At 40.5% G+C, this 14,811-nt stretch overlaps 1 protein-coding gene and 1 long non-coding RNA gene across 7 annotated transcripts in view; both read right to left on the bottom strand.

Moving 5' to 3' along the window:
• LOC127531177 (uncharacterized) overlaps positions 1 to 14,811 on the bottom strand; it is a 387,768-nt gene that overhangs the window by 108,924 nt on the left and 264,033 nt on the right. The gene's annotated exons all lie outside the window — the stretch shown is intronic.
• spata17 (spermatogenesis associated 17) overlaps positions 1 to 14,811 on the bottom strand; it is a 78,007-nt gene that overhangs the window by 62,793 nt on the left and 403 nt on the right. For all 6 annotated transcript variants that reach the window (XM_051939902.1, XM_051939908.1, XM_051939919.1 and 3 more), the window contains exons 2-6: positions 13,995 to 14,084; positions 12,813 to 12,894; positions 11,316 to 11,366; positions 8,341 to 8,444; positions 1,108 to 1,231 (exon numbers count right to left, since the gene is read on the bottom strand). In XM_051939902.1, the coding sequence (XP_051795862.1) occupies positions 1,108 to 1,231; positions 8,341 to 8,444; positions 11,316 to 11,366; positions 12,813 to 12,894; positions 13,995 to 14,084 (451 nt within the window). The remainder of the gene's footprint in view (positions 1 to 1,107; positions 1,232 to 8,340; positions 8,445 to 11,315; positions 11,367 to 12,812; positions 12,895 to 13,994; positions 14,085 to 14,811) is intronic.

The following is a 14,811-nucleotide window of genomic DNA, read 5'->3' as shown; positions in this document are numbered from 1 at the left end:
GTAGCTAGTAAGCCAGATGATGACGATGCTTGTCGCACAGGCATGAAGGAGAGAGAGAGAGAAAGAAAGAGACAGAAAGAGAGGGATAGAGAGAGCGAGAGGAGTGGTGGTGCTGAATCAACAGTGACCAGTGTGCTTTGTCTTCATTATGATCCCAGTGGGGAGTCACAGAGATGTGTAGATGCCACACACACACACGCACACACACACGCACACGCACACGCACACGCACACGCACACACACACACACACACACACACACTATGTTTTTCTATCATTGTGGGTACATACCATTGACTCCCATTCATATCTAACCCCTAACCCTTACCCTAACCCTAACCTTAACCCAGACCAAAACAATGGCTAACCCTAAAGAAACATTTTTGCATTTTTACTTTTTTCAGTAACAACAACATAGCCAAGAAAACACTGTTTGAACTTGTGGGGACCGAAATGAGGACTAAAATACTCCACTCAGCACATCAGAAGAGCCATGAGGACACATACTTACTCATGTGCGCACACGCACGCACGCACGCACGCACGCACGCACGCACGCACGCACGCACGCACGCACGCACGCACGCACGCACGCACGCACGCAACAAAACTCCACACAGCCCACTTGTGTTGACAAAAGGAAAGAACTTTTTTCTCTCTGTAGCCAGTTTCTGGAAGAACTCCCAGTCTGTAATGTCTGTCTGACTGATTGCGAGAGTCCCTGCACATTTAGCTGAGCATGAGCTTACGTTTAGTTGTGTGTATTGCCTTTAAAACATGCATGTCAGAAAACAGTTCCACCTTAAAATCATAATTTTGCAGTCATTTAAAATGTTAACAGTGTGTTATCTAACATGCCTTCTCATCCATGCTTGCAACTTTAGTTAGAGTCAATATTGCACTTTGGAATTATCAAGTGAACTCAGGATTTTGACTGCAGTCTCCTGAAAGGATCGCAGTCTATCTGCCTGAACCATTTTTTTGTAGATCTAGGTAACAAGGAACAAGCGTTTAATATTGCCTTCTGGTCAAATTCTACTCTAATCATAGTCATTTCTGTTTCAAATGTGAACGTTTGTGAATGCATTTGAGTTTCTGTAGACCAACCTGTTTTGTGCTCATTAGGTGGTGTAACCGCTGAGCTTGGTAGACTTTGCCTTCTTGCTCTTTCACCATTGCTCGACAGTCTCTCTCTCTCTTCTGGACTTCATTGAGCTTGTCCAGCTTCCTCCTACAGGTCACACAAACTGTTCACACATATTTTGGCAATTCCTATTCAACATTTCCATTTAATTAATTTGAATTATGAACAGGGATCAGTCAAATCTAAATACAGGTGTATCAAACCCAGCAAATTCAATTTAAAATAAATTCTTTTTTCATGATTTAACATACTTAAAACATAATTTCACTGCTTCGTAAGTAACCAGTACAAATCCTGTTGGAGGGATGGGCATACTCATACACTCTTGCACAGTCGGTCTACTGAATGACAATGACTGACTTGATACTACTCCTAAATGATGCACTCTGATCTATTAACAGTGGGAATAATGTTTTGATAATACCTTTATCACACCAAATTAACATGCTATGTTACACCTTATCTGGAGATTCAGCTGACCTTATGGCTTTACACGCTATAAATCAAAGACTTATTCACAATGTAAACCTCATGCCTCAAGTACATCTGTGCATGTGTTAGTGTGTACTGGGAACACAGCCGTCTGTTGTAAAGCTGACAATTCCCTAAAGTGTCCTTCAGATGCATAAAAAAAACTGCCTAATCACACTGGGACAGATACGGAAAGACAGAGGAGTTGTGGCAGAAAAACAAGAGAATGAGACTGCACGGAGGGAAAAAAGCAAAGGGAGAGCGTGAGAGGCTATAAGTGGGAGGATGATGGATATATTTCATCACCGCAGCCAGGACAGGTCTGTCTGTGACATCTGTTAAGCGAAGCTGGCTAAATGGGATGCATTAAAACCCCATACACAGCAATTTCATTCCACAATCACACAGCCTTATTGTTACAAGGGGGGTAATAACTTAAAAGGGGAATTGGAAACAATTACTACAACACACATGCCATGATAATGTGAAAACACGCACACAAGGCTAAGAGTAAAACCAATCTAATTCCACAACAGCAATACCAATAAGAGTTTAGACACAGCTCATCAACAATCCTGAGTCTTTTTTTCTTTTTAATCCCTGCTTTTTCCTCTAATTCTTCTTTACCGTTTCTTTAACTACCCAACTTCTGTTTTCAATTACAAGCCTCCGCAAAGAAATCAGGATATTCAAAATGTGTCTGTAATGTGAGGTTAACACATTCTGCCGCAGCTGACATTTAAAAAGAAATCACAACACATTCCCATTGCCTTTGCATTCTCATTCCTTCCTCAGCACCAGATTAAATTACAAAATAAATGAAATATGCAGAGCACCGTGCTTGCGTGTGTGTGGTAAGAAAAAGAGCAAGCCTAAATGTGTGTTTATGTAACATTAAGCACAGTAATTTAATACAGTGTGTAGGGGTGTGTGAGTGTGTAAATATTGAGGTTGCCTGGCCTCTATTTATCCACCTGCCCAACAGGGATATTACTTATTAATGTAAAATATAAAGTTTTGCCTCATTGTTGGCAAGTCTGGTTCACAATCCAATTGGTGGATGTGTATATATCTCTGTGTGTATTTCTGTTCGCTCATGCATTAATAGCGCCCTAAAAACTGACAGGCAATGTTTTGGGGGGTCAGGACCTCTGTCTGTATGCATCTGTGCTGAGAGAGTGTAAGTGAGTCTGTATCACTGTGTGTGTGGTGTGTGTGTGTGTGTGTGTGTGTGTGTGTGTGTGTGTGTGTGTGTGTGTGTGTGTGTGTGTGTGTGTGTCAGAAATATGTATACGTCTATCAGTGTTCTTGGACATGTTCATACACTTTGACTGTATGTGTGTGTGTGTGTGTGTGTGTGTGTGTGTGTGTGTGTGTGTGTGTGTGTGTGCGTGTAGGTCAGATTGAATGGGTGACCTTTGCTTCCCTGCACCCAGCCCCAGTGTTATTAATTGCTGTGTAGTGGACAAAAGCCAAACAGATTTGTAACGGCTGAAGGCACCTCGATCTGTGTCGACCCAACCAGCCGCCACAACATACAACCCTCATTAGCCCTGTTCGGCAAGCAGTACATGCCCTCTGTGTGTGTGTGTGTGTGTGTGTGTGTCTGTGAAGAAAACGAAAGCAAGAAACACTAGCTTTAATTTTTGCTTGTACCTTCTCTTGGTTATTTCTGCTTTATTAACATAAGCTGAGAGGGAATCGCCTATGTTGATATAACATGACAAAAAAAATAACTTGTGTGTATTTGTGCAGCACACAAATACAGATCATCTGTTTAGAGTACATAAAGTGACCCACACTTAAGGAAATGACTTTTTCAATCATAATTATACATACCAGCAATGAAATACTCAGATTAGACATCTCATTGATTGACTAGACTGGGTTAAATCTTTATATCTTTCATGAGTGAGAAGGTTAAGAAGCAAAATGTGAATGAGAATGTATGATAATAATCAGAAAAATAAAAAAAGAAACACATATTTTTGCTACCACTCATTAAGCCATAACGGCTGTTTTGGCTCATTACTGATGTCTCAACAACAATCAGAGCTATTTTTCTTCTTCACAGCATTTGAAATACTAACTTTCCAATTTGAAACAACACACTTTTCCCTATTTGGACGTTTTCATTGTGGTCTAAACTCCACAGCAGCAGCCTGAAATAGCTTGGTTGTGCTCAAAAGGTAAGTTCCTGAAAATACTAATGGCAAGCAAGACACTTAAAACAGTGGTCAAAATGGCCGTTTGTTTTTTTTTTAGAAGCGATATTATAGTTAGGATCCTGACGCATTAATTGTTGTATTGTGCTGCTGGCTTTTGTAGTCCGTAATCGACTCAGTGAGCATTCTTTTTGAAAATGTATTTTTTATATATACACAATACAGAAAAAATATATAAAATCCACACCTAAGTTCCATCCACCCATTCTCTATACATCGCTTTATCCTCACTAGGGTCGCGGGGGGTGCTGGAGCCTATCCCAGCTGACTCGGGCAAAGGCAGGGGACACCCTGGACAGGTCACCAGTCTGTCACAGGGCCACACCTAAGTTTTTTCATTTAATTAATTTCAAAAAAATTGTTGTAGTTCAGTAAATCTTTTTCATTTGATGCAATGTAGGAATGTTACTACAAGGGATTGCATTGGATCATCTGGCCAGTTGAAATATCAGATCCAGATTCAGCATTTTCTAAATAACTGCAAAATTGAAAAAAAAAAAAAAAAAGATTCTTGACAAAATAATTAGTTTTCTTTGGCTCTAATGCAGTTGCCTCTCTCCACCTGTGGTCAACATTACGTGCACTTGCATTATATCCCACCCACAGTAATAGATAATCCATACTGAAGGATAAATGTTGGAAAGTTTGCTTTTACTTAAACATATATAAAATATAAATAGACAAAGGTATTTCAACAAAGTTACGTGCTGGAGTTGAAGTTAATCTGAATTTTAACACTAGGATTTAAATTTTTAATGTAAGTGTGCACTGATTCCAAATATCAGTTATTTGCCAGTGTCAGCTCTGAAAAACCACACAGTTCAACCCACAGTTAGTAGGTCAGTACATTACATTGTACCATTGTTCATTAGTTACTTACAGAGATTCAATGTATGATAAAATTGACGACTGATACGTACATTATAGATGGGGTACTTTTGCATATTATAGAATTATTTTATCATCGCATACAAATTAAAATGTTACGGCACTTGTAAGGTGCTTAGCATGTCTTATAATAGGGTGCAAGCATTCTGACTGCTGAACTGTTGGACAAGCTAATCAAGTCTACTTGAACTACTTTCAAATAATTGAAACCCTTACTGACATTTTCACCTTGGACTTTTAACTTATTTAAATGGCTAATATAGTACAGCTACATTTCTCACTTCTTCCTCAATAATTTACTCCCTAGTTCACAACAGGGCATCAAAGACTGATGGGATATCAGAGAGTGAGGCATTGTGGGACAGCAGGCCACACCTGCGGTCGTCCAGGCCAGCACCAGAGCACCTAATTGGCCGGATTCTAAATATTTAATGGAGGCTTGACCTGATCGGCTGTTTTAATTGCTCCAATTGAATGATTCAATAGATGGCAAGCAGGGAATGGTCATCCAGTCAATTCAAACAGTGATTGGCTCAATGTATCGAGCCTTCAACAACCTTTCCATTTAAGTGACTAACTGACTGATTAACTAATTCACTACAGCAGTAAAACTGATGTCACGAAAAGGTGTGCAAGCAACCAATGATTTCAAAACACAAAAAACATTTGCGATTTCTTACATCTTACACACTTTTCGCCATTGTCTCACTCTCAGAAGTAATTTTCTAAAGAGACAGGGAGAGCAGTGCACCCAAATTATACTTCAACAGACACACACACACCACACTGAACATACAAATCCAATCAGACTGAAGGAGTGAACTTGTCTGCACCCAAACTGGATCAGAAGGAAAAAGCAGCAAAAAGAAAGAACGAGGCACAGAAGCAGAGAGTGATCGCAGGGCAGGCCCGCACTCTCTCCACCATAGCAGCTCTCCTTTCATGAATGTCCTTGAGAGGGACACAAGAGAGGGAGGAATGAGGAAGGCTGGAGAAAAGAGAGACAGGAAAAAGACAGACGGAATAGCACCCCAAGAAAAGAAGAAGAAAAAAAAACACCAGCGCTGCTCAGTCTAGTGACAGTCCATAAATTCTTTCTGAGCCTCCTTATTTTTGTATTCTTTAGAATGAGTTAAAAGATTTTGCCATGTTGTTGCAACATCACAGGGAGAATTATTTATCTGATTATGGCAGTAATAATTACCCAGCTGTTTATTGCAGATAGAGGAATAATTCATGCAGTCAACAGGCCGTGGTGGTGGCGGCAGCGATGACACCAGCACATTTAGTAAATATGCAAAGCGGGCTTGCTCCGCTTTCCTAATTGCCCCCATCGTCCCACTGCATGCCCTTATTAAAGCCCAGGAACTTTAAGTGTCTCCCTGACAAAGTGATAAATTGTTGGGGTATCAAGGAAAACTGTGGCAGAGTGGGGACTGCGCTGGGGTCCTGACTTCATTAGGCTATGCAGAAGGAGAGAAAGGATGAATGAGGATGGACATGGAAGCACGGTGAACCTATGGCAGTGAGAGAGGAAGAGAAAGATGTAGAGGAGAAGAGATTGAGAAAGAGAAAAAGAAAGAGAGAGACAAGAGGTAGAGATTAAGGAAGGGAGATGGAGAGAGGGAAGTGAAATAGAAGAGGATGGTGTAAGTGGCATGGATTAGTTTGATGCTGTACCTAATGAAATGACACAGATGGTTTTGTGCTGGGAGATCTGTCATGAGAAAGAGACTGAAACACAGACTCCAAGTGAGAAAGGACAGAGAGATTTGGCAGTGTATGTATTACTCCTATATCATTACCATGCACAGCTGATCAGCCTTCGCTAAATGGGGACCATTACTCCAACTTTGAATAATTTATGCAGCGGTTTGGACAGACAGACAGACATACAGAAGGAGGGAGCAGGCTGGTGGATTAAAAAGCAGACCTTTGCGGGGTGAGTGATCAGGCGGTATGCGATCCGAGGGCTCAGCAGCTAACACGAAAAGGATATTTTAAATAAATGCCGGCACGGCGTTAATTGATCGTGACCCCAACAGCACTAAATAAACATGTGATTAACTGGAGCGAAAGTGACCTCAACACCCCAAGCCACTGTGGAGGAGGGGCTGTGTGTGTGTGTGTGTGTGTGTGTGTGTGTGTGTGTGTGTGTGTGTGTGTGTGTGTGTGTGTGTGTGTGTGTGTGAATGAGCTGAGTATGTATAAAGAGAGAGAGGATGTCACAGAGTTGAGAACAAAACAGTGAGATTAAACCTGTGAAATGAACATCACATAGGTGTTTTAGGTGATTTTTACAATTCTTTACTTGCGCATTCCTGTGATCATTTAAAGTTCTAAACTTTGCATTTAACTGTTTTCAAAATATACCACTTGACAAAGCGAAAAGAGATAGGCATAGTCCCAAAATTTGCAACATACTTTAGTATTTAAACTGACCTGAGAATTTTGAAAAAATTTTCAGTTTGAATGCTGGTTTTCTGATGTGGCTGAATTATACATACTATACTACATCACTTTACTAATATTGTTACAATGACTTCTGCAAATTTTCACATATTTTATAGTCAAATTTGTTTAAGCGATTAGAATCACTATTATGCCTTCAACTGATCAGAAGTGTCAGAATTTTTGACACATTTATGTGTGTTTGTGTGTGTCAGTCTTTGTGTGTTATAACACTATGGTGGCAACACTTCCTTGATGGACTTAACAGTCTAGTCTCTCCTACATCTAAAAGGGGCAAGGAGCATAGAGGAAGGTGGAACGCTGGTGGGGAAGTGAGGGGGGAAGTCAGTGATCCAAGGAGCACTTTAACAAATTTACATTTAATTTTAGCAGAAGCCTAAAGATATTTTCCGGTAAAATATATTAGCAACATTAAAAATGTGACTATTAGCTAAACGTGATGGGTTTTTTTTGTCAAAAATAAAAGATGGCGTATCTCTAGCAGTAAGCCCTGGAGCACAGGATGTTTTATTAATGCACGAGCTGCGGTTCAAATCAGAGGCTAATTTTTAATTTCTTCACATCGTTCACTTCTCTCTCTCTCTCTCTCTTAGCCTCGAGCGCTTTAGAGGACTTCTCTCTCTCCCTCTTCATTCCCCTCTATCTCTTTGTCTCTCAGTCTTTTCATTCCCTCACTTTTTCGTTCCTCCTACCCTAGTATACCATATTTTAAGGTTATGGGCACACAGGTACACTTTTAAACCAACTGCTTTTACACTAATCAAATAAACATATCTTGATTGACAAGTACATGCTGATTTTCTTCATAGTCTTTTCGTAGTTCCTTGACTACAAAAAGTATTCACAACATATAAAAGGTGAACAGAATATATAACAATTTTGTGTCCCTTCATATTTATACGACATTTACAAAAAAGTACACTTTGCTTACTTCTTGTTACTGTCATCTTGCACTTTTTCAATTGTTGTAATATCTCTTTAAGACTAGTGAAAATCTGTACTGTAATAATGAGAAAATAGAGAATTGGAAATGAATTACATGGGGAAGTATAATATTAACTGGTCATTCAAAGACAAAAGGCAGCAACATCAAATTGTCGTTACTCTTAGGTCTTATATATAGCAACATTTTTTTCTTACCTGACCAAAATATTTTTGATCGCGACTCCTTCCAAATAACTTTTGCGTGCATAGAAGTTATGGATATACTTCCTCTGAAAGAATCCTCTCCATCTCCGCTGGATCTGTGAAGACAGAGGTTTTCCTCAGATGTGGCAGTATAGTAACTCTGTTCTTAATTGTTGAAAAACTTGAAGAAAATGAAACAAACTGTTTTCTTTAGTCAGTTGCTTTAATGCCAGTTAATCTGTCCTCTATAAAGACTGTAAAGTGTCTCCCGGTGAAGCAGTAACTGAATCAGTCTTGACATTGCTATAGTCTTCGTTTTGTTTAGCTTTGTTTTTTCAACTTCAGAGGGAAATTATAAGAATAAAAACATTACATGTGATGGTATTAACATAAACAGCAGGACACTGTTAAACCATGCATAGCCATGCATGCATGCATTTTTTAGCCTATGGTGAAAGAGGGACAATCCAAGGTGGGCTCCATATATTTAACTGTATCAGTCCACACTGATGGAGGAGGCTGCAGATTAGCTAGCACACACCCACACACACCAGTGGACCATTTTAAAGCAAGGGGGCAGATGTCCTTCAGACTAATTAGGAGATTAAAACAATGGCAGGTAAAAGAATAATCACACTATGAGAAGAAGTGGAGAGAAGAGGAGGAGTGGAGGATGGGGAAAAAAACAACAAAGAGCAAAATGAGAATTAGCATTGATCTGCCAGTCAATAGATAATTTTAAATAAAGTAATTGCCGCCTCCTGAGTTCTTGCTGACCTTTGTTGACTAGTGAAATCGATGCTGTTGAATCTAATACAAATCCGAGGTGCGGCATGTAAACACTGGTTTCTATTACGGCCTTAATACATTATCCTCTGTTAGCTACCACACCGTGATGAAGACAACAGCAGGGGAGAGAAAAAAAGAATAGAGTCAAAATTGATTCAAAGGAAATGTCACAAGGGGATTCTGAGATGATTGCTTCTCCCTTCGTGTCTCTCTTTTTCTCTATTTACACAATGAATACTTCTTTGGCAAAGCAATGTAGATGTCCTTCACTCATTAATTTTTGCAGTGTCTCTCTTCAGTCTCACACTCATGAACAAACACTATTGCTGAACTAGTACAGAAGGAGCATGTGTCAAAAGACATGAGATTAAGACAGAGATTGCAATCCTGACATAATGTATGTGTAACTCTGACATACAAAGTAAAAACTTTCAACAGGTGGCATCATGAAAAGGACAGGTCCGGGAACTAGATGTATTTTCCTCAAATCCCTTTTACTATAGAATTTATAACTTTTTTGAAGTTTTCAGTTCGATTTAATCGATCTGTCTGGAGAATTTTGTCTCCACGTTTGCTCCATGATATCTCTTTAGGATTCTCTCTGTGGGCAGTGCACAGTGCAGCGCCCAGGGACCAACTCTACTTCTGAGGCCAAAGCCTGGGTCAAGGGCAGTGGGAGAAAATTGGAGCACCTGAAAAAATCCCAGACAAACACAAGAACTCACTCTGCAAAGAAAAGCCTCATTTGGCCCTTGTGGGGTTTAAACCCGGTATTTTCTTGCAATGTTGACCTCTGAGCCACCAGTCCTTTTCACACAATTTTCTATTAAAATTCCTATTGTTTCCTAAAGGAAACTGTGGTTATTTTAAAAGGGTAATAAAAGTCTCTCCTCTCTAACTTCAGAAGCTTCAGCTTTGCTTTACATGCTGACATCACCGCTAATCTTTCACCCTGTGACCTAAACAGCTGGGTCACAAACTGCTTCTGCATCTATGTCTCTCCTACAATGTGACATTTATTGAAACAGCAGGGTGGTCAGCTTTATTTGTTTGAGTTTCTATTAAGCATAAAACTCAAAGCCCACAATTTCTAGGCTTTTTCAGCAATATGAAAATATTGTAACCATCCACATCCAGCTGAACAGCGACACACCCTCAATAAACAGTGGTGAATTCTTTTTGTTGGTCTATAAAACCCTTTAATGCTTTAGCCAGAGTGAAACCGCTAGCCAAAAGACTAGGCTATAGGCTATATGGAATTGTAAAAATATAAGGTTTCTGTACAACATCCTCATGTAAAAGTGCCAAAGCATCACTCACAGCCATGGTGCTATGATTTATGGGTGGAACAGCAGTAGCTGCTCAGAGGATAAAGAAAACATTTGATAGGCATGAGCATTGAGGAGAAATCCATCCATCCATCCATTCTCTATACACCACTTTATCCTCACTAGGGTCGCGGAAGGTGCTGGAGCCTATCCCAGCTGACTCGGGCGAAGGCAGGGGACACCCTGGACAGGTCGCCAGTCTGTCACAGGGCTACATATACAGACAGACAATCACACTCACATTCACACCTACGGGCAATTTAGAGTAACCAATTAACCTCAGCATGTTTTTGGACTGTGGGAGGAAGCCGGAGTGCCCGGAGAAAACCCACGCATGCACAGGGAGAACAAGGCGAGGGGCCTTGCAAGGCGAAAGTGCTAAGCACTACGCCACTGTGCAGCCCGCACTGAGGAGAAATAAAAGATAAATACTGCTAAAACTGATATAAAAGCAAAGTATTAATAATATAAAATAAACCATTTAGAAGGACAGGTTTGCTGTCATATATTAAAAGTGGACCATGCTGTTACGTGCACCAACATATGCAAGACCATTATTAAAATGGTCGTTCTGAAATAGCAAACTAGCAAAATCTTACTTTGTAAAAATCTTATTCTAATAATAGATGCTGTAAAAAAAGAAGAAGAATTGTACAGGAATGTCAAGATAGTACCATGTGTTAAGTAAAAAGAAAGACTGCATGATAAAAGAAATTTCTATTATGGACAATTTCACAATGAAGTGGTATGATGAAGTGCTTACGGGCTGCTATTCATGGGGCCTCCCATTCACAGTACACGCAGAGCAACAGAGTGTCCCCCCACCACGACACTCCATTTGCTAAAACAAGACACTGTGGTGATATTTACCCTGACCGCCATCTCCTCGTAGAAATTCATCTTCATGATAAAATATGCCGCCTGTGAACACAAAGGAAAAGATGGCGTTACATCTTGTCTCCCGGCCCTCTGATCTGTCCACAGCAGGCGTCAAAGATAAAGAGCTCTTTATACATAATACATTGCACAGAGGCAGCACAGATAGGGCCACTGTAGAGGGGAGGGAGGAGGGAAGGGGGCTGAAAAGGAGAGAGGGAGAGCAAGAGAGACAAGAGGAATGAGAAAAAGTCAGAAGGATGGAGAGAGAGAGGAGGAGAGGGAGAGAGAAAGAGGGAGAGACGGGGGAGAGAGAGGGGGGAGAGAGAGTGGTTAGTGGGACTTTGTATCAAGGGGAGGACGGTACTCTCTTAATACACCAACGCAGACAAGGGCCAAGAAAATCCATGGTAGTCAAGCAGCGCGCTAATGGAGATGTATGACGGCCAAACGCTCTCCTCTGGATTTCATAATCAATGACAGCACTGCCACAGAAGAGACTAACAAAAGGCCAGAGAATATTCAGCAACACACTCAACGAGCCGTTGCACACCAAACGTGCCAGCCGACCACTGGGGGCACATTTCAGGAGCAAACTGGAGTGTCGGCCATAAAAGGGATTCATATCTCAACACGTCTTTTTTAATAACGACAGGGAAGAGAGGAAAGGGGAAGGAAGACAAAGACTTGAAAGGAGGCTGTAAATTCAGCTTGATGTTTTGAGAAGAGGCTTTGTGCACATCACATTACACATGATAAGGTCTGCAAGAGAGAAAAGACAGACATGGAGAGATATAGAAGGTGAAGAAAAGAATCTCTCAGGGCTAATTATCCAAAATACTGCACTGTGGCAATTTTGAGTGATTCAAATTAGCGCTCGTCTGTTTCCAAATGAGACCAAACAGACTCTTTTTTGCCCATATGTGTGTTGTGACACATCCTTCATTGTTTATTTCAACACAACCCCCCCTCCAAGCCCTCACCCCTTCCCATTTCTTGAATGCCTCCCAAACGGCGGCTGGCAGTTATGCTTTAGCAAACAGTCAATTTACAGGCATGATAAATAGCTTGTTGTGATACGTTTACAAAACTCAATCCAGGGGAAAATTATACGTGAGAGCGCTGGGTATTGGATCCGGTATCAACAATCTGTTCAATTAAGAAGCAGTTGGAGGCAATATGCCGAAAATGGGGCCTTGTTTTACTAAAGCGCACACACATACACAGACACACACACATTATACACACAACTCTTTCCTTCTTTTCATTTTTCACCATACTCTTTCTATATGCATCCCAGGAATTGCGGTATAGATGGAATTCCTTATCATATTGCATCATTTTTCCTAAGTGCTAATTTCCCAATGTGTAATGAGTGAATTATATTTCTTAAGGTCAGACGCAGGGACTTAGGAATATAGCAATTGAATTCTAATGCATGCTATCATAGCATAATCAATATATCTATAGCCATTCCAGGCACTGGCTTACCTTCACCATTTGTCTGACACGTGCCCTTGCTGTGAAGCCCCGCCATATCTTCTGTATAATGATTGCCTTCTTGTGCAGATGGCTGTAATAAAACCATATTGGGGATAGGATTGGATGGTTATTTTGTAGTAGTTGAAATATGGGAAATCCTGAAAAAAGTTACTCATGTGCACATCGACTGAAAAGTAATGGTGGATTTCTTTGTTGGATCATTAGCTGGGCTGTTTATGCTCAGAAATGATCTGGTTCAGTACAAAAAAAACTAAGTCCAAAGCTGTATTCCTGTATATAATGCAGTGTAATTCATTACGTTACAATATTTCCTAAAATCACTTCAGTTGAAATAAGTGGTGATCTCTTTTTGGAGGGGGTAAACAAGAAAGGAAACAGTCATTTTCTGCATACAAATCTTACGCTGTAAAAGTACTTAAATTAAAAGGTCAAGAAACATTACACTTACAAATACAAGCTCTCACAAAGACACACACACATACACACACAGAACATTCCTGCTCTTCCAAGCTTTTCGATCATGTCCGATGAGCCTTTCACCCCCTTTAGTCAGCGGCACACATTTGTATTCATCTTCAAACATACTCTAAATGCAAGTCCGCTGCGATTCTCTGCCTCCAATGAGGCCATCAATTTCCAAAAGGCCATTTATATGCCCAGAAAATCAATGCTTATAGTGGGGATAGCACAACCCTGGAGTTGCACTTAGGCAGCTAAAATTGTTGCTAATTATCCACTTAACGCATTGATCAATTAACTAAAGTAATCTGAATTAACCTACTGTCTGGAAGTTTGTCTGCTGACCCTGCAGAATGGTGCTGGGGTCACAGTATAGGAACAAGCACACAGATAGAGACATTCATTTTTCTGTGTGTGAAAGGAGCACAGAGTGCAAGCGACATTTATTCCTTGGGGCCATTTGCAAAGCTCTAGAAGTGGGATAATTATGGGAGTGAGCTAATATCAGGGTTTCCCTTGAAATTAACTCTTAGAGCCCTGTCTAAATGTTTTACAACCCCCGAAGGAAAACCAGACCCCAAATTGGTATATAAAATATTAAGTTTGTATGCTTTTTTGTTTGTTTCTGTGGCATATGAAGGATCACCAAAAGTTTATTTTTATGATTTACAGATTCAAATTAGATCAACACACTCACTGTACACACTGTACCTGAGGTAAGCCCGCACCTTGCAGGCTCTGAACCAGCTCTGAATCTGGGTGGCGACCTGGTTCTCCCTCTGTCTGGTGTCTTCAACTTGGCTGAAGTACACATAAAAACACCACAGTGTTTCACAGCTAGATTAGACTGAAATATTGCACTGTATTCATGAATATGCCACACATGTTGCCATGTGCTGCTTGTTGTGAGAGCGCTTCAAAGTTTTACTGCCACTGTTGTTACATCATTGCATGCACGAAACTTACACTGCAGTTTGAAAGACTGAAGACTAAAGAAACGTCTTGGCTGACACACGACAAAAAAAAAAAAAAAAAAAAAAAAAAACTAAACACAATCGTTGTGCTGCAAACAGCGAGAATTGAAGAGCTATGTCATCCTGGTATTTCGGTACATCCGGGTTACTCAGTTCCTCACCGCGGTGAAAGCAAACCAGAAGTTGGTCAAAAATGCTGGAAACGTGACGTCGTGGTATTCTTAAATTTCTCATTATGAACCCAGGATGATTTCTGTTCAAGTTCCCATCATTAAAAAAATATCTCCAGAACGAAGGCGTCTCTGACTGAATGCAGCACATGCAGAACATGGACGACAGCCAGTGAAGCCTGGAGGAACACCGAGCTTCAGCTTCTGACAGGTATGGTGCTGCCTTCAATAAAGCCTCACAGTTAGTCCTTAGACATAACTTCATTTTGCCTGCATATATGTTTGCATTTGATGATTTAATATGACAGCTGTGTCACCAGTTATTGTACTACATTTTATTATAATACATGCAGGTGTTTTGGGTCATGTTTGCTATGGGCTCAC

The sequence above is a fragment of the Acanthochromis polyacanthus genome, chromosome 2 (genome assembly GCF_021347895.1).
Source record: "Acanthochromis polyacanthus isolate Apoly-LR-REF ecotype Palm Island chromosome 2, KAUST_Apoly_ChrSc, whole genome shotgun sequence".
Taxonomy (NCBI): Eukaryota; Metazoa; Chordata; class Actinopteri; family Pomacentridae; genus Acanthochromis; species Acanthochromis polyacanthus.
The sequence above is the reverse complement of the archived record's forward strand: the minus strand, read 5'-3'. Positions and strand labels throughout refer to the sequence as shown.